The sequence below is a fragment of the Rattus norvegicus genome, chromosome X, assembly GCF_036323735.1.
Source record: "Rattus norvegicus strain BN/NHsdMcwi chromosome X, GRCr8, whole genome shotgun sequence".
In the NCBI taxonomy this organism is placed as follows: domain Eukaryota; kingdom Metazoa; phylum Chordata; class Mammalia; order Rodentia; family Muridae; genus Rattus; species Rattus norvegicus.
Genome location: NC_086039.1, coordinates 34,204,601 through 34,231,818, shown reverse-complemented (window position 1 = coordinate 34,231,818; position 27,218 = coordinate 34,204,601). Strand labels below are relative to the sequence as shown.

The 27,218-nt window shown below is 36.8% G+C and overlaps 1 protein-coding gene across 6 annotated transcripts; it reads left to right on the top strand.

Moving 5' to 3' along the window:
• The first annotated feature begins 999 nt into the window (after positions 1-999).
• Positions 1,000-27,218, top strand: Ap1s2 (adaptor related protein complex 1 subunit sigma 2). Of its 6 annotated transcripts, none has more exons than XM_039099659.2 (6): positions 1,000-1,256; positions 3,290-3,468; positions 8,508-8,616; positions 9,640-9,777; positions 20,674-20,763; positions 21,813-21,975. In XM_039099659.2, exons 2-5 carry the CDS (start codon positions 3,290-3,292, stop codon positions 20,728-20,730), a joined length of 483 nt encoding a protein of 160 aa, XP_038955587.1. In that variant the 5' UTR covers positions 1,000-1,256; the 3' UTR covers positions 20,731-20,763; positions 21,813-21,975. The 6 variants fall into 6 exon arrangements, 5 of the variants coding, with proteins under 5 accessions (XP_038955587.1, XP_038955588.1, XP_038955586.1 ...); XM_039099660.2 differs by having other exon boundaries at positions 20,674-20,766; XR_005497961.2 differs by lacking the exons at positions 20,674-20,763; positions 21,813-21,975 and adding exons at positions 13,057-13,151; positions 25,956-27,218 and having other exon boundaries at positions 1,001-1,256.

Here is a 27,218-nt window from a genome sequence, read left to right as displayed (position 1 = left end):
CCTTATCTATAAATGATAAGTTGAACTAGATGATCCATCCATTCCAGCATTCAAATAAAACATAGAAATCCATCATATGCCCAGAACTAAGTCAACATTTCAGCTTTTAATAAATCTATCATTATTTTATAATTTTATTAGGCAACTCACATTTATCAGTGGTGTTAAAACCAGGCAGGGAGCTAGATTGTTAAACGAATAAAATCCAAGGTGCACTAAACAGAAGCATGTGGGTAAAAGAGGAATTCGTTGTTCCAGGGCTTTAGAGTGAGGCTTCATAGATGTGACATTAGAGGAAGGGCATGGCAAGCAGAGCGAGTCGTCAGCAAAGCTAAACTGGAACCCGGGTTGGGGAAGGTGGGGGCGAGACCGTGAGAAGGAAGCGGGATCTGGAGGACTAAGCGCTGTCTGGATTTTTGCAGCAGAGAGCGGACCACAACTCATCCAGTCCGCCGCACTGCTGGGCGAAGCAAGCCCTGCAGAAAGGCTCTTGCAAAGCTTGGGGCCAGAAGTGTCTAGGTTAGCTAGGGCTGTAGCACTGCGTTGGAGAGGAGGGGCCTCCTTGCAAACGCGGGCGCGAGCACCACGAAAGCGCTGACTTATTTTCCCCAGAGTTGCAGCACTCCTGTCCTTGCTCCCACCATCATCACCCACTGTCACATCTCCCCGTCCAACCCTCTGGGGACCCAGAGAGTCATCGGAGCTCGAAGTCAGCTCTTTGTAGTGCGGACCATCCTTAGCCTGCACCACGGGGTCAGCTAAGGGCGCCGCGGAACCCCATCACCCTGCCACTGAGGAAGCCAGGACAGCCGGGTGCGCTGCGTCCCCGCGGCACGGCCATAAGTACGCAGGCGTGCCGGCCACAGCCAAAGCCGCTTCCGGGTCACGTGGCCAGACTTCCGGCCCTCGCCACGCCTTCCCTGTGGCCATTTGACCAATCGGCTTCTCGTTCTTGCCGGCAACTGTGCTGACTCTAGAGGCGGTTGGCGCCCCCTCGGCAGCTTGGCGCGCGTCCTCTGGTCCGCCTCTCAGCTCACCGCAGCCTGGGCTCCTCCTTCGTCCAGCCTCCAGGGCGGGATCTGTTGGCTCGCCCTACCCTCGCCGCCTAAGCCTGCCCTCCACCAGACGGGTCCCCTCCCCGCGGCACCACGGCTTCCCTTCAACAGCCTGGCGACGGGGGCTTCCCCTCAGCAGCTGCCGGCGCCTCAGTCTCCGCAGCCAGCCAAGCTCCGCCGCGTCCGCGGCCCGCAGCCGCCGTAAGTGTTGAAGAAGTCCGCTGAGGTGGCAGGGATGGAAAGAGGGAGAGATGGCCGGGGCGCGCCCCCCGTTGCCCCGTGAGCGCCCCGACGACCCCACCCCGAGTCCTCTTGGGGCGCCGCGCCCCAAAACTCACTTCTGGCGGCGGTAGCGCCCCGCTCTCCACTCTGCGGCGCGCCGGTGATACGGGGGACGGTCCTGGGTTCCACGGGGACCCCGCGGCACCTGTGGTTCGCTGATCGCCTCAAGTTTGACGGGGTGTTTTGGGGAGGGGCCGGGGTGGTGGCGACCGAGGACTTGGCGCCCCTGGCGGGCCAGCGGATGCCATTGTCTCTCTCCACTCCTTGCCGGTCACATCGCCCAGCTTTGGGCACTGATGGAGTGTGGTCCCGGGAGGAGGGGAGGCGTCCAAGACTGCGGGACCCCAGGGATGCTGGACCAGAGCCCACTCCAAGGCTGAGCTCATTGTTGTTTTTTGTTTTGTTTTTGTTTTAATACCAATCTGGAGAAATTGTTGTCCCAGGATTTGAGGCAAAATCAAAGCGAGGGAAAAGGAATACTTGTGCCACGGGTTTCGTCCCATGTTAGCACATCATTTGTTTTGAGGAAAATGCTTGGTTTCTTCGTTCTACAAAGTGTTAGGGCGGATACTAGACCCCGTTACAGATAGCCTAGAGCACACCCCTGTCATTAGCAAACCGTCTCTCCTGGTCGAGATTTAAGAAAACCGATCGGTTCCTTTCCCAAGTTCTGTTAACGGTCGGCGTTCAATGTCCAGTTGATGCTTTACTTGCCGTTCTCTTCGATGCCGCTGTCTTAAGGACTTACACGGGTAGCACTTTGCTCTCAATGAATTATATAGAGTGTTGTGTGGAGTAATAGCCAATTTTAACTTTATTAAAGTTAAATGGCTACGCCATAAATATCCGGATGTTTTCTTGGTGCCTTTTTGTTATATTGTGAGGTGGTTTTCCTGTCGAAATTTAGAGCCAATTTGATTTTATATTAGTTACGTAAATTCCTCCTCCGTGTGTTCATGTTTAAGGTAGTGTGGTGAATATTAAGAATTGTCCTTGAGAGGATCTTACTTGCACTGTCACTGTTAAAGGAACTTAAAAAGGTTAAAACAGAACACTTATCCGAATTTTACCTTCAAATTAGCTTTACAATACAGCCCATTTTTACCAGTTGAATTATAAAATACATGCCTTAGAAAACAGACTGACCAACAGACATGCAAATGCTAAGTAAATCCATACAAATTAGCTTCAATATAAAATATACTTGAATCCAGCATACATTCGAATGTGGTTTCTGTTTGTTTGTTTGTTTTAAAAGATGTATACTGTGTGATGTCTCAAAATGTTGTTTTAAATTAAATATCCTGTGTTTCAATATGGGTAACTTTTGGGTAAAGCTTTTTAAACTTCTATTCTCTTTTACAGACATTAACTCAGTTTTTGAGTGCTTATTTATGTTGTATTTTATAAAAGAGAAATGAAAACATAAAAAATCAGACTTTTGTCTTTAAAATGTACTGTGAAATATTTGACTAATATTCTGTTTTGTTTAAAATATGCTAGCATAAATTGAAGGGAGTGCTTGAAATTCCGCCTGGAACTAGAATAGCCTCAGGGTGAAAATAGTAGGTCTCCTCTTTCCTAGAAATGTACCTAAATCAGCTACCTGATGTCTGCATTTTCCTTTGATGCATGTAGAGTGGTGGAGTGTGGAACAGGTAGAAAATTGTTTCCTGAAATTATCAGAGTTTTTGTTCTTCAAAAAATTCACTCCAGCTTACCACCTGTTCTGCTTTTTACACACTCTCTTCTACACTTACCTACATACATATAGTAAGAAGATCTTTCCAAAAGAATTCCATGCTATTATAACCTCCATAGAAATGTTGATGGCTTATTGATCATTTGTCAGGGCGTTTACTGTGCCCCCCAAAGCGGCTCTGAAAATCATGTGCTCTTAACTGTTGCTCCGAGGTAATTGTATGTAATCTTGATTTTATTTATTTTAACAGATGCAGTTTATGTTGCTTTTTAGTCGTCAGGGAAAGCTTCGACTGCAGAAATGGTATGTCCCACTGTCAGACAAAGAGAAGAAGAAAATCACCAGAGAACTTGTGCAAACCGTTTTAGCACGGAAACCCAAGATGTGCAGCTTCCTTGAGTGGAGAGATCTGAAGATTGTTTATAAAAGGTAATCCTTTTTTTATTTATCAGAAAGGTGAAGTACTGTCAAGCATTAGGGTTATTTCTAATGAGGAAATTGCAGACTTTTAGGTCAATAAACAAAGATTAATATTTAAATGAAATAAATTTGAAGGAAAACTTTCCATTTAAAAATAAGTAACTGCTATTTTGATTGCTTGCCTTAGGGGAATCATTTTTTAACTAATTATATAAACAAGAGAGACAATTATTCATGCTTAATCACCATTTTAGAATAATTTAATAGATTTATTATAGGAGTAAATAGGGTCAGTATTTTAAATTTTTAAGTACTTTAATAAATTCAGATATGCATAGATAACAGTGTAATAACTCTTTCTTACAACAAATTTATAAAATAATAACCGATATTTGGTATTTCTTTTCTGATATTTAGAATCAATCTTATTCATAAATACCCTGGACACATAGACTATCTCATTATACAGATATTTAAATACTTTGTATATATACAGTATCTCTTTCCTAATAGCATTTATTAATTTGAAATAGACTTGTTGCTGTGAAGGAGTTATGCTTAGATATGATAATTTTACCACGGATGGATATTTTTAAATGATGTTGCAAAATAACTTATTAAAAAATAGCTTTTTGCACAGTTCTTTTCTTTAATGCTACACATCTTTATTTTGTTGGTAAACAAACATTTTCTAAGCAGTTTAAAAGAAATATAATTTCTTTTATATAATGTTTTTGAAGGAACATTTCCTTATTTCTTCCCTTATTTCTGATCCCCTTTGAATAATTTACTGAATTTAAGATAAAAGCATTTCTTCATATAAAACATTCTCTTGTATGGGGAGTGCTCAGAGAACTAACAGTATGGAATTCAATGAAGGTAAAGAGAAGTCTAGTTTTCTATCACTACATTTCAAATATGGATGGGTTTTGTGGAGGAGGTGGCAGGGGAAGTCATGGAGATTAATAGGACATAGAGACACTCTTAAGTACATTAGATTTCTCTTCCTTTCATAGATAAATTCATATCGGTTTGGGTGATTTTGTATCCAACGTTTGGCTTAGTGTTTGTTGAGAAAGATAATAGCATTTGCAAACTGGAAGATGCCTTAAGAACACACACACACACACACACACACACACACACACACACACACACAACCTTTTTGCCCAAGGATAGAATCGTGAATAAAACACGTAGAAAAGAATTGCTTTTCTAGAATCAGAAATAAGAATCCTGCACCCTGGATCAGTTGGTCTCTGCTCTCTGCACAAAAGACAGGTCCTGGATTTGAAAAACAGTTTATTGTTCAAATTTCAATTTATAAAAGATGAGAATTTGTGAGTGGTGAGTTGGCCCAAGGTCATATACTAGTGATGGGCTTGTAGATATGGAAAGATAGAGATCAGGTTTGCACTTTCTGCAAAGACTGAGGTAAAAGTGGCTGAGGAGTGGGCTGAGACTGGCCCCTGCAGGATCAGTAGGGGACTGCATCCGAATTGGTTCCTGAGCTGAGAGCCAGAAAGGAGACCTGTTACGTAGGAAAGAGGGAGTGGAATCACCTTCATTTTTAGAGTTTGGCTTATGGGAAGTAAGGTAAGCTAGGAAATTCAGTTAATGTGCAGGCAAGTTGATGTGGCCTTTATTGTTCCCTTGGCCCTCTGATGGGATGTGGTGGGCATAGACGTGGAACTTGAGTGTGGAAGTTAGCCATAAGGTTATCAGCCAGCATGCAGCTGCAGGGGGGAGTGATAAAGACAGATGGAGCCTGCAGATTGAAGTGATAAAGAAGCAAAAGAGTGATGTCAGGTCAGTAAAGTCACAGAGGCAGAGAGATACGAGAGTAAGAACACTAATTCCAGGTTCCCATGAAGTTCGCTAAAAGTGGAGAGCTCTTCGATTCTTGTGGTGAGAGTTTTATGCCTTGACTTTTGCCAGAACATTTTCAGTGGAGGTAGAGACAGAACTTTGGATATAATGAGGCAAAGGTGGAGAGGTAGAGAAACGAAACAGCATGTATAGAGTATTTAAGAGAGCTTTGCCAAGGACAGAAGAGGTTGTAATTATCCATAGACATGAATTCTGGATTGCTGGACAGGGTTTATAAAAGGTGTGAGAAGTTTAAGCTTATTTCTAGATAGTGAAAGGAGTCCCCCGTGTGGAGGAGGAAAATCCTAGCAAGAGAACAAGCCCATGAATGGGCCATTCGAAGGGGAAAGGAAAGAACAGGTTGGAGCACATAAACCTGCCACTCTGCCCAGGCCCATTCATCTCCCTGCCTTTTTCAGAACTTCAAAAAGAACTCCAACCTGATCTGATACTTAGAGCAAAGTTTTTTCAAATAAAATTTGGAGTTGACAAAGAGAAAGATAGCTTTATTGAGATGTTTTGTATAGAGAAGACAAAATGTATAATGCTTTTCTCTATACTCCCTTCCATTTCACCGTAAGAACCTCACCTGCTGCCCACTTAACCGTGTGCTTTGTTAGTACCAGGGGATGCATTTTCTCTGTTCTGGCTGGAAGACCTTTTAAGCCAGAGATTTTCTACTGAGCGCCTGCCCTAGCACTTGCACTGTTCCTCTTAGTGTGTTATTTATGTCGTCTTTGTTCACTCGACCTGTCCACATTCTTCCTCCCTGAGCATTTGGCATACATGTTTTCCCTTGTGGGAGGAAGCACTAGGGTATTTGGGTAATACAGTTGAAAAATCTGAGGACTTACATTGTGTTCCCATGGGCCATTACCTAGTTTTGTGACTTTGAATGTGTTGTTTTGCCTTTGTTTCCTCATTTTTAAAATAAATGCTCCTGAAGATCCCTTAGAGACAGAACTTTATATGCCTAGTTTGTGCAGCATTTCATAGTAGTGGCAATTGAATTTCGGTCTTTTAAAATTAATTTTAAAACGCAGCTCCATGTTACTAGCTTGAGAATTTGTTGAAAGATACTTATTGATTTTCTTTACTAACAAAAGAAGTGCTACCGACATACCAGTGGGTGTTGAGAATTGTTTAGCTACATTCATGCACAGTCAGCTGATATTTAGCTGACTGAGGAGAAGTCATGTGTTTTGAATATAAGAATAGGCACTTTCAGATGTTCTGAGTGCCAGTAATTAGAGTAAGCCTTAATCCATGGTGCTAAAAATAACTAAACATACCTCTCTTCTTACTAGTCTATTAGTAATTGTGCTTCAGATTTAGACTTACAAATATGTACTTAGAGAACAAAATGAGCCTGTTATTGAGTTTTAAAGCACCATTTGGTCCTAAAAATAGGGAGTATTCTTCAGGTTCTCTTGGTAATCTTTTACTAAATCTCTTTTTTAAAATCTCTTTCCCTTCTTCAAAGCTCTTAATATATTGCATTGAGCATATTTTAATTTTGGCCAGGTGCAGGATTATTTTAATACAGTTCGCAGCTGTGGTTTTTAATAGAAAATTTGGGCTCCAGGGTCAAATTTCTGTTCTGAGCTGCTTACTCAAGCCTGGGTCTCCTATAAATGCAAATAATAATGATATCGTCACAAGAATGCTATGAAGATTGAGATGGTAAAATACGCAAAAGCCTTGGCTAACACTTACTGTCTCCCTGATAGGGTGGTCTTCCTGGTGCCTGCTACTGCGCTCCTTCCTCTCTTCCCCAGCTTCCTGAAGAGGTCTTCTTACCATGCTAATAGATGTCTTTTTCTTGGAAAGAATAGTTCCCCATTCTTAGTGAAGGAAGCATTTGGAGGACTGAAGTTACCACTGAATGGCACGAGAAACCCTGCTTTGATCTCTACTATGACTGGAAAAAACCTAAAATAAATACTGTTGGGTTTTTTCCCTTTTAAAGTATTTTTAGTTGGTGCCTCGATACATCAGTTTTGCTCATTTTTAAATTTATGACTGGTATAATTTAGACCCCTCAAATGTTTTGTTGTTTAAGTATTTTGTTTCCTTGTAAAGAAAGAGGCTGTACCGTAGATCAAGAAGCCAGGAGAGAGCCCATACCGGCTGCCAACAGTAGCATAGGATGAGTTATTAATCACCTCTGCAATAGAGTTATTTGTTCTGTTTATAGAAACAATGTATCTGCCTTTTGGTCTGTCGTCTTTATATCATTTAATCTTTAGTTTTCATAATGCAGAAAATCTCCTACATCAGTGATTCCCAACCTGTTGGTCATAACCCCTTTGGCAAACCCCTATCTCTAACAATATTTACATTATGATTCAAAACAGTAACTAAAGTACAGTTTTGAAGGAGCAATAAAAATAATGTTATGATTAGGGGTTCCCCACAACATGAGAAATGGTATTAAAAGGTCGAAGCATTAGGAAGGCTGAGAATCACTGCCAATGTCGTTTGTGCCAGGCTCTCCAGATGCTGTTGAAGAGTATGGATTAGGGAGGATGGAAAGTTGGAAGAGCCCTTGCTTTTTAAATGGATAAACAAAACAAGGTTATGGTGGGAACAAGATGAAGTTCTTTGCTCAAGTAGGAGATGGTGCCCTGTTTTATCTTTCCTGATTTCTCTTACTGGGGACTAAGGAATACATTGAAACGTCTACTCTGAGAGACCACAGGCTTGCAGATTAGAGATTTCTGTGTATACATTGTCCTTCAATAACATGTTCTAAAACATTGACAGTATCTTCAACAAGCCCTTCAGTTGGGATAAATTGACAGCTTGTTTTCTCCCATTTGCTTGTAGTGTGAATCAATCATACTGTATATTTTGTTCTAATTAAGTAAATTTAAGAAAAACTGGCTCAATTATATTTTTCAAATGCTCAGAAAGCAGTCTGAAAGGAAGAAAGAGCAAGATCAATTACTTCTAAGAGACATGATTGAATTATTTTTCTCTTTTCTTTTTGCCTGTGCTTTCCAAAATTTCTCTTGCACATTTATTACTTTTGTAATCTAGTAGAAAAAGAATTTGTTTTAAAAGAAGAATAAACATAATTATAATAAGCATGAGGACTTGTGAAACAGGACATGAAAATATATTTAGATAACATGATTATAAGGGTAACATTTTTCTGTAATTCCGTTTCATTACAGATATGCCAGTCTATATTTTTGCTGTGCTATTGAGGATCAGGACAATGAACTGATTACCCTGGAAATAATCCATCGTTATGTGGAATTACTTGACAAGTATTTTGGCAGTGTGAGTAGTAGTTTTAGTTTTCATTCTGTCTCTTACAAGCTTATTATTTGAGGATTCTAACTGTATGGAGAGGACAGGACTGACTTATTTCTCATCAGTGTTTCTAGTCAACTTTCAGAATCTCTGGCCCCAAAGATGTACTCATTTAATTATAATAGTGAGAATAAATTCTGAAATGGTAAAGGATGCTGGAAAGATAGCTCAGTTGGTGATGTGCTTACCACTCAAGTATGAGAACCTGAATTCAACCCCCAGTATGCATATAAAAAACCAGTGCTGGCTGTTGCTGCTGCTTCTTTTTAAATTATGTATGGGTGTTTTGCCTACGTGGACATCTAGGCATCACTTGTACACTTGTGTCCACAAAAGCCAAAAGAAGATGCCAAGTCCCTTGGAAGTAGAGATACAGATGGTTGTGAGCTCTGATGTAAGTGCTGGGAAATGAACCTTGGTCATTTACAAGTGCAGACAGTACTTTTAAATGCTGAGCCATCTGTCCAGCCCCTGGCTTTTGCTTCTAATTCCCAGGATGGTGGAGACAGGTTGGAGCTCACTGGCCAAGCAGCCTAGCCTAGTCTGTGAGGCCTGGGTCTCAGTGAAAGACCTTATCTCTAAAAACCAGGTAGATGGCTCCCGAGGAACAACAGCAGTGTACCCGCACACAAGCACACGCATGAGATAGAAGAACCCTATTCCTGACAGTAGCATTCTGGAAGAGTAAAGGATATCATTCAGAATCATTAGCAGCTTAATCACATTACTCAAAAATGTGTATTTAAAGATCAGTTTTTATGAGTGAAAAATTATTACGTTGACTATATAGGGAGTGGTGCAGAACCAGGTCTTACTTGTAGGCTTTGTTTAAATCAATGGTGCTTAATCAGCAAGATTTCTATTTTGAAAAGAATTAAGATCAATTCAGTCTGATGAGATTTTATTCACTGCCCAGTAGTGAATAAGCATCTTTGGCTTAAGTTTACCAGGCCTTGTTTTTGTTTGCTTATTTCTGTTGTTGCTTTTCAGGTGTGTGAACTTGATATCATCTTTAATTTTGAGAAGGCCTATTTTATTTTGGATGAATTTCTTTTGGGAGGAGAAGTTCAGGAAACATCAAAGAAAAATGTCCTTAAAGCAATTGAGCAGGCTGATCTCCTGCAGGAGGTAAGATCCGTAGGCTCCTGAAAAGGAACTAGCATGTTTCGCTTTTGCTAAGGACATCTCAGGCATTATTCCTACAAGTTTTAGAAATGACCTCAAAGCATGCTTGGTATGGAGTATTCATGTGTCAATCACATCAACTCACTTATCTATGAATGGGTGGTTCTCTGGGGGGATGGCCTGCCAGTCAGGCTCAGAGGACAGACGGCTTTAATTCAAATAAATAAATGAACCAAAAGAGAAATAAATGTATATATTAAAAGATGGAAACAATTGGCCAAAAATAACAATCATTTAAGAACTTGTCATCCTTTGTTTTGAATTACTTAAAACCCCTCCACCTTTTTCTTTAGTGTGGATAATTAGGAGTTGACTGTGAGATTATGACATTTCCTTTCCAAATTGGTTCATGTTTTCACCTCATGTCCATTAAGAGCAAATGTAGCCAAGCAATTGTTAGTGTTTTCTAATTAAACTTTTTAGAGAACCCTCTGGCTTTGTGTTAACAAAATTAACTTAAAATGAATTTGTACTTCTTTGTTCTTTTGAAATAACTAACCATTTCTGCCAAAACTATTATATTCTTGTCTTAACTTCCATATCCAGAACCATAGCAACCCCTTTTCCTTCTAATTGCCTTCACCATCCTGAGCTAATCATGTATTTGATGCTGAGGTACCGAGTTAAATTATGGTTTAGAGCTTATGGTGGTTATTACAATATAGAGAGTTTAGCATGAAAACATGTTAGTAAAAAAATAGGCTGTTTTCATTAAGGTGTGTGTGTGTGTGTGTGTGTGTGTGTGTGTGTGTGTGTGTGTGTGTAGAAACATAAATATTTGTGTCCTGTGGGTTCATTTACTAGAAGTGTTAAAAGTAGATTTGTTTTTGTTGTTTATTTTAACCCTTTATCTATTACATGTTAATTTTTTAATTACTAAAACAGACTTTAAATTCATTTTTAGTATTTCTTTAATTGCTAGCTTTAAAGGAATGAGTAAGAGAAGAATAACTAATTTTCTGTTATAAGTTCTTTACTTTTGGTCTTTATAATGGAGGGAAGTCCTAGTGAATCCTCTGTATTAGCTATAGGGCCTGTTTAAAGTTTTCTTGATACCATCCAGACTCTACAACTCCTAAATGTGAGGCTGCAGACTATGTGTTTAATGTGGTGGTTGTCAGAAAATAGGTTGGTGAGTGCAAAACTGAACTATTTCAGTGGCAGCCTTCGTACCATCTGTTGTTTGGTAGTCAAATGAACACAGACCTTTTTCCTTGGGTGCAGTTTGCCATGATGGATTATTAATTGATTGCAAACATGTCATTTTGGAGGTTTGTAATTTTAACATCAGGTATGCTGACTCCAAGTCTATATTTTACTGTTGTGAAATTGGTTTTAAAGTTAGCATCTCCTTCTGTTGTTTACTAAGGAAACTTAAAGAGCAAACAAACAAACAAAAATGATCAGGTCAAGTTAGGGATAGAGCTCAGTTGGAAGAATGTTTGCCCACCTTCATGAAGCCCTGACTTCAGTTCGTAGCTCAGCATAAACCAGTTATGGTGGTGTATGCCTGAATATGAACACTTGGGAATTGGAGACAGAAGAATCAGGAGTTAAAGGTCTGGACTACAAAGGGAGTTTTGGGGGAAGCCTCAGGGTAACCTGAGGCCCTGCCAAAAATAAAACCTAATCAAAAGTTAGGTCCCAGGATTGGGAATTGAAAATTTCTTCATATTTGTGTCTTGTCTTAATTTTAATTATTATAGAACTATAATCTCTTGCAGATCTTATTTCTTCTGTTTTTCATCATTTTCTGATTAATTTTTTGTTGTTTTTAAAGACATTTTTAAAGCTGCTAAAGTCCAGTTTTTGCTTTTAATGTGTTCCCAGAGAGTAGTGCTTAGGACACTGATATCTCCTTGAATCCTGGGTTACTTTGTAAATGCTACTGGAAAATTGCTCTATGCATTATAATAGGACAACAACATCATGTTTACTTAATAGTGTGTATATCCCATGAGGTGATGATACAAAGCATTATTTTAGCAGTATGTGCTATTTATTACTTCTTAGACCTGAGGACGTTCACTGTTGTCATTACCAGTAGTTAGAACTTTTCATTGAATAGATTTATAGACAGTATATTCAAAAGTCTCTTCTTGTTAGATTTAACACAGTGCCTAGTACATAATAGTTTGAGATGTATTAGTCACTTCGTTGATGTCCTGAAGTGATTTTGTTTCTGGAATTGTTTAAGCATAGTTATTGTAGCTAAATTCATCCTAATATTTGAAGTGAAAGTACTAAAAACCTAATTTTAATATAATTTTTAATGTATTTTGACTTTTCTACTTAGTGTCAAAATTTTTATTTGGACTATTTTAACCCCAAAAATGTTTTGGGGACTGGAGAGATGGCTCAATGGTTAACAGCACTGGATGCTCTTCCAAAGGTCATGAGTTCAATTCCCAGAAACCACATGGTGGCTCATAACCATCTGTAATGGGATCCGATGCCCTCTTCTGATGTGTCAAGGACAGTGTAGTTATATATATGAAAAAAATCAAAAAGATGATTTTGATTTAACAATGAACTTTATCTATTGACTTAAGAGTATATATAAATTAAAATAATTTTGATTTTTATATATTTTATAATATCTATTCAGAAAATTTGTTAAAAATTTGCTTTTCCACAATTTATGTCAATATGTAACTTAGGTAGTCTTTCATTTTGTGGGCAGACAGTGCAGATAGCCAGTGGCTAAAGTAGATTTTCTCCTGTTATCATACTACAGAACAAAAACAAATATATATATATATATATATGAATAAAAACTGCCAAAATATTAATAAACATGATTTAATAGTATACCTTTCATATTTGACATTTGCAATCAATTCTGTGTTTATTTCTTTTGGTTGCATGAACTCATAATTACCTCTGGGAGGGAAATCGCAGAAATTGGCCTATTATTCAATTTGTTACTACTTGACTGTTAGAATTTAAAACATGTCCTCTCAACATGCCACTGGTACTAAAGTTGATTTTTATATGAAGATATGACACGCTGAGTTTAATGAAGGTATTATATTCTTTACAATGCTTAGCATATTTCCCTCCCCACATACCTAGTTTGGGGGTGATATTGTGAGGGCTAATGATGCCACTGAACTTATTTTATAAGCACATATATTGATGGTGACAAAGGGAATAATAGTATGCCTTTTTTCCTGTAAAGTCAGGCACTTACCAGCTTTTTTCTGCTCCTTAATTTTATAGAGCCAGAATGAAGAATGGGGAGGTTTGTCTGAGGATATCTTATGATAAAGAACAGTCTAAGACTTTAGTTCCTTTGACCCCCAACTTATTTATTGGTAACTACTAAATTTACCATTTTCGTGGCATGAATACAATGGCACTATGCAGAGACTGTTGCACGTGAGATGATTTCAAGTTCTTGCTCGATCTCTGAAGATCAAATAGTTAAATTGTAGGCATCAGGCTTGATATAACCCTATCGGTACATGCATGATGATGTTGATCAGTGCTTTGAGATGTGTAGACCTTTCTTTCTTATACTAACAGCATCACTTTGAAATTCATGGGGATTTTTTCTTTTGATCTTTGTTTGCTGTTGGTATTGCTTCTCACTAAAGTAATCCATGAAATGGAAAAAGGTGAGGTACCAAAAGCAAGCACTGTACTCATGAATTTGCTTCTACTTGAAGATGATCCACTTTATGAATAGGGTCACTGGACTTGCAGATGTTGGTCTGTCTTGTCTAGAACGTGATAGTCTATGGAGAACTACTGCTGCTAAAATGGATTTGTTTTAGTGCTGAGGCCTGCATGAAATATCTTAAATAGTTTGCTGCGTCTTTGTGAAAGTAATCATTAATCTGTGGGACTGCATAAAAATGGAAAGGTAAGAATCTTGAGAGAAAGGATGATTTCTGTGAGGAAATGAGTTTTTTATAATAACATTAAGCAAATTAGTACTTCTTAAAATATCTTACAACATGAAGATTTAAGTTTTTCAAAAAGTTAAGCCTTGCTACTTTAAGAATATTTAGGTATGCTAGAGAGACTCAAGAATATCTTAAATTGTGTAAAAAGCACGTAACTTTTCAACCATATAAAATTGTCATTTAACAGCAAAACAAAACATTTTATTATAAATATTTTGCTTTATTTTCTTTTGCTTTGTTTCCTTTAATAATATAAAACCCCTAAAATTCTTTAGTAAGTACTACTCTTTCATGTTATAACTTTTAAGCCTAAACCTCTGTCTTTAATTGGTTTAAAGTTATGATTATTAATGCAAGAGCACTTTAAATGTAGTTTGGGATCTGCTAGAACAGCTATGGAGAAATAAAATTGTATTGATACTTGAAACAGGCAATCCAGAAGCAGGCAGATAGACAATGCGGAATAGAGCTCTATCCTTTAGCTTTATGTATAGAACCGTACAATATGACTAGTGTCATACAATATGACTAGTGTCATTGCTGTCTGGTTTTCAAGTTGTAATCATTTTGTTCTATGTAGTTTTAGTCAGCCTCCTCCTCTTCCTCCTCCTCTTCTTTCCCCCTCTCCTCTTCTTCCTCCTCATCTTCTTCCCCGCTTTCCTCTTCTTCCTCCTCCCCCTCTACTCCTCCTCTTCTTCCTTTTTGTTTCTTCTTTGGAATTTTGAAACCAACCCCCTTGTTTCTTTTCTAACTCATAGTGAACTCATGGTAGCTACTGTGAGCTCTTTGTTTCTTGTTTTTGCAGCACCTAGGGATAGAACTCAGGGTAATGTCCACCCTAGGCAAACCCTCAGCCATAGTCCTATATCCCTAGCTTCACGTGGCTTTTTTTTTTAATGATTAAAATTTGTTATAATTTAAATTGTCAATTATTATAAATTTGATCTTGAAACAATTTTTACTAGAACTCATAGTAATACAGTTTTGTATCACAATATATACAAAGTACAAAAATTATTGAATAATATTCTCATTACTTGCTTTGCTCTCTCAAATTTTGTCTTCTATTCCATTTTTCTTTTTTTTTAAATGTCAATCTTAACCTTCATAATTGATTTCATGATCCTAGAGTTAGGACCTACTAAGAGCATATTCTGAGTGGTCAGTGGTGGTTTTTATTCATTGAACAGTACTTGATGAAAAATTTTACATTTGAGTTATTCTCCTACTGACATTATAATTTGTTTCATTTCCTCTGTTACTTTAAAAAATAATTTCCATAGCAGAAAACTTAGTAAATAATCTTATCCACCAAGCGGAACCAATTAGATGAACTCTGCTAAATACCCTATGCTACACAGGCACAGGTACCAAAGAATTATCCAGCCCCAAAAGTCAGTTGTGTTCAAGTTGAGAAACCCTGACTTAATTTAACACTTTGAACTAAAATTTCATTTTTCATTTATGAATTGTTACATCTTTTTAATATACTGAATATATGTACTATTCAGTATAAATAATGGCTGAAAATTAGAAATACTAAGGAGTGCAAAAAAAGTTAAAATTGTGAAAAGAAGAAGAACATGTTAACACATAAATGGCTATAAAAATCACCCCGGTGATTCATACAAATTACTTTTGCCTGATAACTAGCAACTGGGGAGATAATGTATGGTTGCCTTTAGAACCTAACCCACAGCAAAGCTTATGGGATGTCAAGGAATGATCTAATTTCCTCAACAACTAGATCTGTTCACTTCTATTAAGGTAATTGAGTTTTTATGTGGAAACAAGATTGAATCTACCCTGCAGGCAGGCAGAACTCTATTGAATTTGTTGATTTCCTCATCCACTTTAGGATGTGATCATGTCTTAAAGAAAGGCTAAAGTCACCAGACGTTCCATAGTCAGACTTTCTATTGTTACCAACTTTTTATCCTTCCTCATCCCATTAGACCTGAAGAGTTTGAAATTCTATGAAATTGTTTGTTTGGAAAACTGGTTAAATTTAGAGTATTTCAAGGCAAATTCACCTACACTAGAATAATCTTAAAATATTTCTTTAAGCTAAGTTTTATTTTAAAAGTATAATTAGATGCAGAGAAAGTAATTTGTCCTTAGTATCATATAATTAACAGGTTTAAAGTAGCATTTGTAAGACATAATTTAAAAATTACTCAACGTGTTATTTTTAAGAAAACAATAATAGAAATAGATGAGTAGTCCAGTATAGAAGACCAAAGGACATGACTAAGTAAGGGGTGAAAAAATTCTTTGCTAAGGGAATACAAATTAAAATTCCAACTAACTTTTTTTTTTAATTGAGTATTTCTTATATACATTTCGAGTATTATTCCTTTTCCCGGTTTCCGGGCAAACATCCCCCTAACCCCTCCCCCTCCCCTTCTTTATGGGTGTTCCCCTCCCCATGCTCCCCCCATTGCTGCCCTCTCCCCAACAATCTAGTTCACTGGGGGTTCAGTCTTAGCAGGACACAGGGCTTCCCCTTCCACTGGTGCTCTTACTAGGATATTCATTGCTACCTATGAGGTCAGAGTCCAGGGTCAATCTATGTATAGTCTTTAGGTAGTGGCTTAGTCCCTGGAAGCTCTGGTTGCTTGGCATTGTTGTACATATGGGGTCTCGAGCCCCTTCAAGCTCTTCCAATTCTTTCTCTGATTCCTTCAACGGGGGTCCTATTCTCAGTTCAGTGGTTTGCTGCTGGCATTCGCCTCTGTATTTGCTGTATTCTGGCTGTGTCTCTCAGGAGTGATCTACATCCGGCTCCTGCTGGCCTGCACTTCTTTGCTTCATCCATCTTGTCTAATTGGGTAGCTGTATATGTATGGGCCACATGTGGGGCAGGCTCTGAATGGGTGTTCCTTCTGTGTCTGTTTTAATCTTTGCCTCTCTATTCCCTGCCAAGGGTATTCTTGTTCCCCTTTTAAAGAAGGAGTGAAGCATTCACACTTTGATCATCGGTCTTGAGTTTCATGTGTTCTAGGCGTCTAGGGTAATTCAAGCATTTGGGCTAATATCCACTTATCAATGAGTGCATACCATGTGTGTTTTTCTGTGATTGGGTTACCTCACTCAGGATGATATTTTCCAGTTCCAACCATTTGCCTACAAATTTCATAAAGTCATTGTTTTTGATAGCTGAGTAATATTCCATTGTGTAGATGTACCACATTTTCTGTATCCATTCCTCTGTTGAAGGGCATCTGAGTTCTTTCCAGCTTCTGGCTATTATAAATAAGGCTGCGATGAACATAGTGGAACACGTGTCTTTTTTATATGTTGGGGCATCTTGTGGGTATATGCCCAAGAGAGGTATAGCTGGATCCTCAGGCAGTTCAATGTCCAATTTTCTGAGGATCCTCCAGACTGATTTCCAGAATGGTTGTACCAGTTTGCAATCCCACCAACAATGGAGGAGTGTTCCTCTTTCTCCACATCCTCGCCAGCATCTGCTGTCACCTGAGTTTTTGATCTTAGCCATTCTCACTGGTGTGAGGTGAAATCTCAGGGTTGTTTTGATTTGCATTTCCCTTATGACTAAAGATGTTGAACATTTCTTTAGGTGTTTCTCAGCCATTCGGCATTCCTCAGCTGTGAATTCTTTGTTTAGCTCTGAACCCCATTTTTTAATAGGGTTATTTGTCTCCCTGCGGTCTAACTTCTTGAGTTCTTTGTATATTTTGGATATAAGGCCTCTATCTGTTGTAGGATTGGTAAAGATCTTTTCCCAATCTGTAGGTTGCCGTTTTGTCCTAACCACAGTGTCCTTTGCCTTACAGAAGCTTTGCAGTTTTATGAGATCCCATTTGTCGATTCTTGATCTTAGAGCATAAGTCATTGGTGTTTTGTTCAGGAAATTTTTTCCAGTGCCCATGTGTTCCAGATGCTTCCCTAGTTTTTCTTCTATTAGTTTGAGTGTACCTGGTTTGATGTGGAGGTCCTTGATCCACTTGGACTTAAGCTTTGTACAGGGTGATAAGCATGGATCGATCTGCATTCTTCTACATGTTGCCCTCCAGTTGAACCAGCACCATTTGCTGAAAATGCTATCTTTTTTCCATTGGATGGTTTTGGCTCCTTTGTCAAAAATCAAGTGACCATAGGTGTGTGGGTTCATTTCTGGGTCTTCAATTCTATTCCATTGGTCTATCTGTCTGTCTCTGTACCAATACCATGCAGTTTTTATCACTATTGCTCTGTAATACTGCTTGAGTTCCCAACTAACCCTTTTAAACAATTTTTTCTTGCAATAATAAAAGACATTCTTGTTACTGCTTGTAAACACTTAGCATTTTATTTCATTAAGGATCAGTTTTTGTGGTGTCTGTTTCATAATGAAACATGTACTATATCTTTTGTCCCATTAGGTACACATCCAAATAGTTTATCCAACTAAGAAATGTGTATATTCATGCATATCTATGTATGTGCATAAAGACATAGGCTCCGCATGATATTAAGCCATTGGAATATACCCAAATGTTCATCAGTGGGAAACAAGTAAAGAGAATTACAGTAGTCATATCTGCCATTGCTAATATCATGTAAAATAAATAAGAATACATTTCCATGGAATGATATGGAAAGATACTGAGGATATATGAAATTACAAATGATCAAGAAGCAGGATATTGACTATCATATAGCTCCTCCCTCCATCTTCAAATGAGAAAAACAAACAAGTTTTAAAATTTTTATATTATATCATAAATTTTTGGTGGAAGAATGCTGCAGTCTGAATGAGAGTTTATATTGATGTGTTACAGATAGACTGCACCGGGTTGGGGATTTAGCTCAGTGGTAGAGCGCTTGTCTAGCAAGCACAAGGCCCTGGGTTCAGTCCTCAGCTCCAAAAAAGAAAAAAGAAAATAAAAAAAGAGTCACAGATGGACTGCACCATGAGTCCTGTCATCTAAAAGGTGCCTTATAAAATTAATTGCTCAAAATAGAGCTTAGTGGTTTTGTATATTGTGGTGCCCTTTGGGGCTTCAACCCAAAGAGTATTATTTCAGAGTTGAGCATAGGATGTTTGCATGCTTTGCCACAGAATTCAGTTAGGATCAATAAAAAGGACCCTGTGTTGTAAAACAGGGGATAAAATACACTTTTATAATACAAGGAGTATGGAAAGAAACTCCTCTAAAAACAAGTGAAGTAAGGTAATAAACTTGAAATCACACTTTCTTATATTTGCTCTTCATTACTTATATTTCCTTTATCACATTGAACTAGAGTCAAGAGAGTAACCGTTCAGTCTTGATATCTAACACCATTAGCTTACATAAGGATCTCTCAGTTTAACAGTACTAAAGCCAATGCAATTGCTATTTTACAAGTATTTAAGCTTTCTGGTTAGTTTTACTTATGAGTAACATCATAAACTTATAATGGTGAATGAATATCTAGGAAAACTTATGGTAGTAGGGCCTGTCTTTTCTTAGGAAGGCAGGTAGTTTTGAAAAGAGAGCTAAGTTGATTCTGTCTGGTGTGTTTGACATCTTAAACTTGACACACTACATCTAGTCCTTTTGTTGCTTGAGAGTGAAACTATTCTTAGTACAGAGGAAAGATGAAAAAGCATGCATACTGACGAGGAGCTCATGCAAAAAGTAATGAGCATTAGGAATAAAGGAGAAAGTATGCTGTATTGGAAGGGGAGGTGGGACGGAATCAAAAGCACTGGTTGTAGGCAAGAAATGTCTCCTTTGTTATAAGGCACTAATGGAGTAAAGCTAGAGATCTTTTATCTTCATGAATTAGATGAGCAAACTTGAGAAAGTTCTTATTCTTGGACTTGAAAAATGACATCTAGAGGAGAACCACTGGGGACTGGAGAAAAAGAGGAAATAACTAGCAAAGTGTGGGGTTTGGCAACAGAGTCACCAAAGAGTAAATTAGTGCTGAGCAAAGGGATTGTCCAAAAATGAAGACTCATTTCAGGTTGAAAATAACACATTTGTGATATTCATAAATTCAGTTTGCTGGGTTATATATATGACTGCTTTCAAAGGTGCCCATGGGAAGAGCAAGATAGTAGACCTAGTTGTGCAGGGTCTTTTGTATGCTGTGATGGGCTGTACCATCACCTCTAATTCTTACATACTTGTTTTTTATTCAGAAAATGTAGTGATAATATGAGGGTCCAGAATACTGACATTTATGTTTATATCCTTTGTATATGAAAGGGGAAAAATCTTGGTCAATTATAGTCATAGTTAAATCTTTTACCTGAAAGTCCAGTGTTAAATGTTAAGTAGTCACTAAAGCACTTATTTATAGCAGAACTTCTTTAGGTGTTAACAGTCTGAACTGGACATTTCCCAGTGCCCTAAAAATGATTAAAGGATACCACTTACTATATATACCACCATTTAATTTTGTGCATTTTAGAGGTGTCTTTCTTGAAGGATGCTCTTTCAGTAAAGAGGGGTTTCTTCCTATAAAGAATATTCTTGAAGTTGATAGGTGCTAATTTCTTGTTTTGGTACAGCAGTATGGACCCCTGGCTTTAAAAAAGTAGTTTGGCTTATCCTCTACACTTTTGCTTTCAAAAGGGTCATTAAAAACAAAAACAAACAAGCCAAAACCTGTTAGTTAAACAATGGCAGTGCCAGGGGTGGCTACATTTCAAAATTGTTCGTATAGAACTTTTGTTCTTGTAAGTCTTCCCCAGGAAATAATGACTGCATTTTATTCTATTTTTAATTTTATTATAATTTACTTTATTCAACCCTGTTGGGAAACCACGTTTCTCTTTCAATAAGCATTAAAAATTATGGTTGGCGTTCATATGACATGATACAAAGTTAAGAAATCAAAAAGTTTAAAAACTGTAACATAAAGGCAAAGAAGTGGTATTGAAGTATAAGGTTATTTGAGACTTAAACTTTTCTTGTTCTCTCTCCAGAAAACAGAGAATATGTATCACAGCAAGAGTTTCATTGGGTATAAGAAAGCATACTAGAATACGTGCTGGAGTACAGACATGCATCAAAATGTAGTAGGATATATGAATTCAGTTTTAATTATTAATTTGTCAAGTTTATTATTTGTTTTTTGGCATTATTTGGAAAATTAATTGCAATACTAATGGAAATCCCTATTATTTCATTAAATTGATGGCTTTTAGGAAATTTTTCCCTATAATTCATAATTGGGATTATAATTTACCTTTTATACAGAATATTGAAATTGGGTGAGAGTCATTGACAAAGTATTTTTAAATATAGTAAATTATTAGTAATGTTAGTACAGATGAGGACTTTCCCTGTGAGAGTGAAAGCTTCTGTAAAATGAAGCATTGGGCATTTATTACTAATATTACTTTACTTTCTTGTTTTATCATTGCACTATTCTAAATGGGAAAGGGGCAGCTTTTGTAGCCTAATATTTTACAGTTCTAACTTTAGAATTCATCTGGGATGCTGTAAGGTCCATTTAAGACCCCACCTTGGGTTATTTTTGTCACTTTGATGTGAGAACATCTAGCATCTTATTAGAATTATTTATAGGGAGACATTTAAAAATTATAGGGAGTGCCTTAGAATCATTTTGAGGACTTTCAAAAAATTAATCTGTAGCCTCAAAGTCAATTTTTTTTAGCTAAGTCAACAATCAAAAGCTTTCATAGGTACTTAAGAATACCATCTGGTAAATAGTTTTAAGTTATTGGGAAGCTTTTTCTCTGGGATCTCTTCTTAGTGTACTAGGACCCTAGTAAATGGAACATACTGGTGAAAAGGGAGTATTCTAACTGAGCTTGCCACTAAATTAGCATTGAATTTAAACTGGCAATCTTTTCAGATTAGTAATAAGTACAGTGGTTTAGGAGTCTGTAGAATGTAGGTCATCTTGTTTACTGTTACATCCCATGAACTTGAAAAAGATAAATCTGAACTGGGCATTAAGAACATAAATGTTCAGCCACAAACCAAAGAACAAAAGCAAATCTGATGCTTTAGGTAATTTTACTGTGAACTAAGCATTCTGATTGTGTTTCCATCAGCTTGTATACTGTGTGTAAGAATATATGCATTTCTTTTGTAGCCACGCCATGAATATTTTAATGTCCCTGTGTACTAATGACTGCTCATCGACTATGCAGAATTTCACAGAGGAAATAGAGAACTGATATACTTATGAAAGAAAATGTCCTCAGCTTGGTGACTAATTCTCCTGTAAAATAATATATAGCATCTTAGAACTAGTACCTTTATGATTGTATTTTTTTCTGTGCCTATTCTTAATTCTATTTATTTTGTATATGATATTGACATAGTTTTTTCTGTCTACTACTGATTTCTTCTTGACAAAATATGACTTGTGAATGTTTTGATTAATATTCTGAACACATACAAGTTATCATTAGTAAATAATCTGTGATTAATCTTATGAGAGTATAAGTGAAAGACCGGGGACAATCACAAATGTTTACCAAAGAAAACAGTTAGGAGCTCAGGCAAAATTAGGCATACCACAATATTTAATGTAGTTTGATCTTCCACTGTTGAAGAAAGCCAAGCTTTATTTAGTGCTAAGATTATCTTACAGTCTGTATGAGCTAATATGTTGGACTGTATCACATAAAAGTGTATGTTGGAACAGTATAAGAAAAATCAATTGTATAATTCTCTAAGATCTAAGGTTAAAACATTTCAATTTTTAAGAAATTTTGTATTGCCAATATTTATTAAGCCACATTTGTGCAGTGTCAAAAGTCCCTTTATGAACTGTCAGAAAACTATGTCACAAAGTCTCCTGTATTGTTGCTCAGTAACAGCCCTTGAGTCAGTAATACTGAGCCTACCCATGTGATACAAAAATTCAGATAATCATTTTTAATATCCAAACATTTATAGTTTATTAATTAATGGCTTCCTAATTAATATATTAAGCCTTCTTCTAAACATTCAGTGATGTGTTAACTATGCTTGTATATTTTGGAATACTAAAAACTTTTAATATTAATTTTATATAAATATGGTTTTAATAAGCAGCAAATTGAGACTTTAAAACCTAAGTAAATTTTTACTAAACAATAACTTAGGAGGCATGGTAGTGCATGCCTGTCATCCTAGTACTTGGGAGGCTGAGGCAAAAGGAAGATGAGGTACTATAGTACCTAGGGCATCCCTGTCTCAAAAGACAAAAAAGCTAAGTATGCCAAAAAACTCTAGTAACTTCAGAAGGTACCCTTACCAGTTTCCCACTGAAAGAAGATCTAGGAAATGTTTTAGGAAATGCAGTGTTAGGCAGCTGTACAGCTCAGCGCTCTCCATTGCCATCTGCAACATCACAAAGCATTGGTCTTTCATTTCCATTTTTCCCATCCTCCCACACTACATGTTGTTCATCTGATTTTAATGTTGCATAAATATGCATTGTCTCATGCCTGTTTGTTTTGGTTGCTGTGTGCTGAGCTGTAAGAAAATGTTGTGCTTTTGTGGGGGGATTATCTGTATACAGCTGCTTGCTTTAAATTAGCAGATTCTGAAATAGCTTTTTCTTGCATGTCTAAAATAAAGTATTGCATGTACTTTGTCTCATGTGAATGACTTCTTTCTTCTCCATCCTTTTTGATAAAATAACATTTTATATTTTCATTTCTCCAGGTAATTTTTTAAGTTGTGATTTTTAAAAAAAATAATGATTTCTAAACCTACAATAGTACTAAATATATTCACATCATTGTACAACAGATCTCCAGAACTTTATCATCTTGCAGAACTGAAATTACATAACTCATCAGACAACTACTTCCCATTTCTCTCTTACTGAAGGCAGGCCCTGGTAACAACCATACTATTTTAATCGTTTCCCTAAATAATTTTGAGCTACAATTTCAGTGTAAACTTGCAAAAATTACATTTTGAATTATAAACACTTTGGAAAAACATTGAACTTGCCCAGTCTTAAAGGAACATAATGTATAAATTAAACTAGACCTTTAGAAAGGGCATATATTATTAAATAATGCTTATTCAGAAAGCAACTTGACTCTCTTCAGACCACAGGCAGTGAATACCTTGGAGAAATCTGATCAGCTCCAGGGAGTAGTTATGGGCCATTTTTATCTAGACACGCTGTGCGTATAAACTGTATAAAATTCAGTGTAGGGATCCTTTAACAAATTAAAGGTTACATGAAGTTTTAAAATGATTTAATGTTAAATGGAAATAACTTTTAAATTTACGTGTACTTTGACTCGTGGGAATGACTTTTTTCTTCATCCCTTTTGATAAATATATTTTAGATTTTCATTTTTCCAGGTAATGTTTTAAATTGAGTAAAAAGACAAACAAACATAGAACTCACCATTTTAACCATTATTGAGCCCACAGTACAAAATAGTTAAGTCATTTACATGTCACTCATGGTATATTTAATGGTTAAATAAAACCAAACATTTGAAGCTGGGGAGATGGGCATCTATCACTATTGTTATTAGACTGTCTTTAAAAAAAAACTATCATGAAAACATGTAGACAAAAATAGAGAATCCCATACAAAGTATCCATACATACATTATTCAGCATCAACAGTTATCAACTTCACATCCACTTCCTCAAGCACAAACCCTAAACAAACTGATATTTCATCTTAAATGCTCCAGCATTTATTCCTAACAGCTAAGAACCACACCAAACAAAATGGATTGGGACTAATTTTGTCTTGTGATTGGCTGATTCGCTGCATTTTTCTAATTGTCAGAGGGAAATGACTTCTTACAGTTAAATTAGGTTCCAAAGACATTTTGTATCAGATGGTTCATAGACCTTCAGTCCCTCAAGCTTGTTTTTCCCCCACTCTTTGCCATTAAAAAAGCAAAAAGAAGCCTTTTAATACCAGTTTGCTACATTCCTATTTAAGTGGTTATATTCTTGTGGCAATGTTTACCTTTCTCTTTTATCCTCCATCTTTCTTAGATCTGTAAGCTGATTAGATTGAAGTTAAATTAGTGGGGGGGGGGTATAAGTGTACATCAGAGATTATACTACCTTTTGGGAAAATGTTCCTTTTCACTAAAGCTGATTTTCACCCATTTTTCATTACTAGACAAGCATACTAACAGATATTCTATGGTTTTTTTTTTTTTTTTTTGGCCATGGTTTTACTACTAAAGGCTAAACCCTTCATTTAGATTTTAGTTATATAACTATCAGCTAATATTTTTGAAGCACTTTCTTTAAATCAGGCATTGAGCCTTAAACTCTCTCAACAAATGGAGGTAAGTACTACTATTTTTGTATCCAAAGTATGAAAACAATAGACTTTAAGTCATTTAAGATTTCACTGTATAGAGTCCTACCATTCAGTCTAACATTCTAAAGATTCCTGGTGTAATTTAATTTTTCTTTTCCTTGTTTTGTGCTGTCTCATGATTAGGATGCAAAAGTAAGTTTATTGTTGGATAACAAAATCTTACATTGTTTTCATCTATTAAAGTAACAGTGTTGCTTTTTAATTACAAAATTGGTAGTAATAGCTAAAGTCTGACCTATATGGTCCTTTTTTTATTTTTGTAGTTTAGTGTACAAAATTGGTCAATTTGGAAAATTTTAAAATACCTCTCTTAGATTTGGCTGAATTGTCTTTGACATTTCAAAGCAAATATTCATTCTTATATCAAGACAAGAATGATTTTTGTACCATAGTATTTTTCCTGTATGTCACCTCCACCAATACCAGTGGTTGCCCAGGGGAGGTCTGGGAAGGTAGCTATTTCTAAACCATTGCAGTAGACAGTTAAGGAAAAATTATACAAGGCAGACATTTCTCTTGATAACATGTGACAAAACTGAACATCAAAAGTATTAGAAAACTAAAAACTTGAGGGAAAGGAGCCTTTTATTTGGAAAACATTTTGAATTTTAATATTTTAGATAATATTTTTCTGTATGTAATTTCACACATTGCTGCTAGTTAGTTTACAATGGGCTTGATTGCTTCTGTGTTATAGCAATGGTGCCCAGCACATTAGTCAATGATAGGTACTTAATAAATGCTGAAAACATTCTTGGGACGTTTTAGGCACAAATCTGAAAACTACCGACTGTTACTAGTAGATTGCTCCTGCGACCCTGCATTGCCTCTTGAATCTCTAAAATGAGCATGCCCTTCGTGTGAGCTTTTTCTATTCTCAAGACACTCGGTATCTGCTTACCAGAGTCTCACATTTTCCCTCCACAGGAAGCTGAAACCCCACGTAGTGTTCTTGAAGAAATTGGACTGACATAACTGTCCTCCCTTGCTGATGACTTCTTGTGGCATTTCACACTGTAGATGGTCACTGCCTCCCATGTCCATGTTAGCTAACGGTGTAAGATGATGTCTTGTCAGTATTACTGTTTTGCTAAGCTGCTTCATTCAGGCCTACCCAATTTTTTTTAAAGGGAACTTTGGTTAATCAAATGATAAATGAAGGGACATAAATATGAATTAGGAAGATGTAGAAAAAGTAACATACCACTTCTGGACATCTTAAAGTTTAAAGGTCAGTCTCATAATTATGTGCTTATATAAAAATATGTCTATTACATGTATATCCAACAATTTGGCAAAATATATTTACAATTGTACTTCAACAAGGAAACTTAAATTATGTGAAACCTGGTTTAATGAAACCAAAGACTAGAGTAGCATTTCAGTATATATAAGAATGAAGGGAATTGACATATGAATGAAAGTTTATTGAAAATTTAAGCAACCAAATTTCTACCAAAGACCCATATTAGATACAACATACATTAAAACAAAAGGAATATAGATGCTTTTAGAGGACTATCTTAGAATGATGCTGTTTTATACTAAAATTCATTAAGTATTCTGAATGAATGGGACAAGGAACAAAGACTTTCCTAATCTTGAGCACATAATTTTTAAGGCCAAGTAACATTTGATTCCCTGAGGTGAAGTTTTCGTGGTCATAATCATGTAGTTGTTTTTGATGCCCCAAATAAAATAGGATGGTTAATTACCAGGTATTCTTCATAATAGTATGTTGCTTTCCTCACAGAGTATTACATAAAGTCATTATCTAAAGCATGATGTTCCTTCTAGGGTGCTTGTTAAAGCCAAATTTATTTTGCTTCCCTATTGCTTCCTTCCAGTTAGAAGTGCTGCAGACTTGACAGCAGCTCCCTATCCTTTCATGTCACTGCCTAGTCGTCGGAAGTCTTATGACAGCTTAAAAGATACCTTTCGTATAGCAAAGTGAGAGTTGACTGAAGCAAAGTGGCATTGGTTGGCCCTATATTTTTTGAAGCTGTATAAATTCCTGGCATCACTTTTATACATCCTGACACATACCTGAACACATCTCCCTGATTTCTATGTTCCCTTGTAATATGCTAGGCTGGAGTAAGCTTTGCTGTGATTGTGAACAACTTTCAAGCCACCTGAACACTGTCTTATCACATCACCAATTAATGGTAATAAATGTTCTGCAAACAC

What these genes read in the sequence shown, in the direction of transcription:
- Ap1s2 (XM_039099658.2), top strand. Translation starts at nt 3,290, where the DNA reads ATGCAGTTTATGTTGCTTTTTAGTCGTCAGGGAAAGCTTCGACTGCAG. An exon ending in CTGAAGATTGTTTATAAAAG is followed by an intron (nt 3,469 to 8,507) that starts GTAATCCTTTTT and finishes GTTTCATTACAG; the next exon opens with ATATGCCAGTCTATATTTTT. An exon ending in AGGCTGATCTCCTGCAGGAG is followed by an intron (nt 9,778 to 20,673) that starts GTAAGATCCGTA and finishes TTCTCTCTCCAG; the next exon opens with AAAACAGAGAATATGTATCA.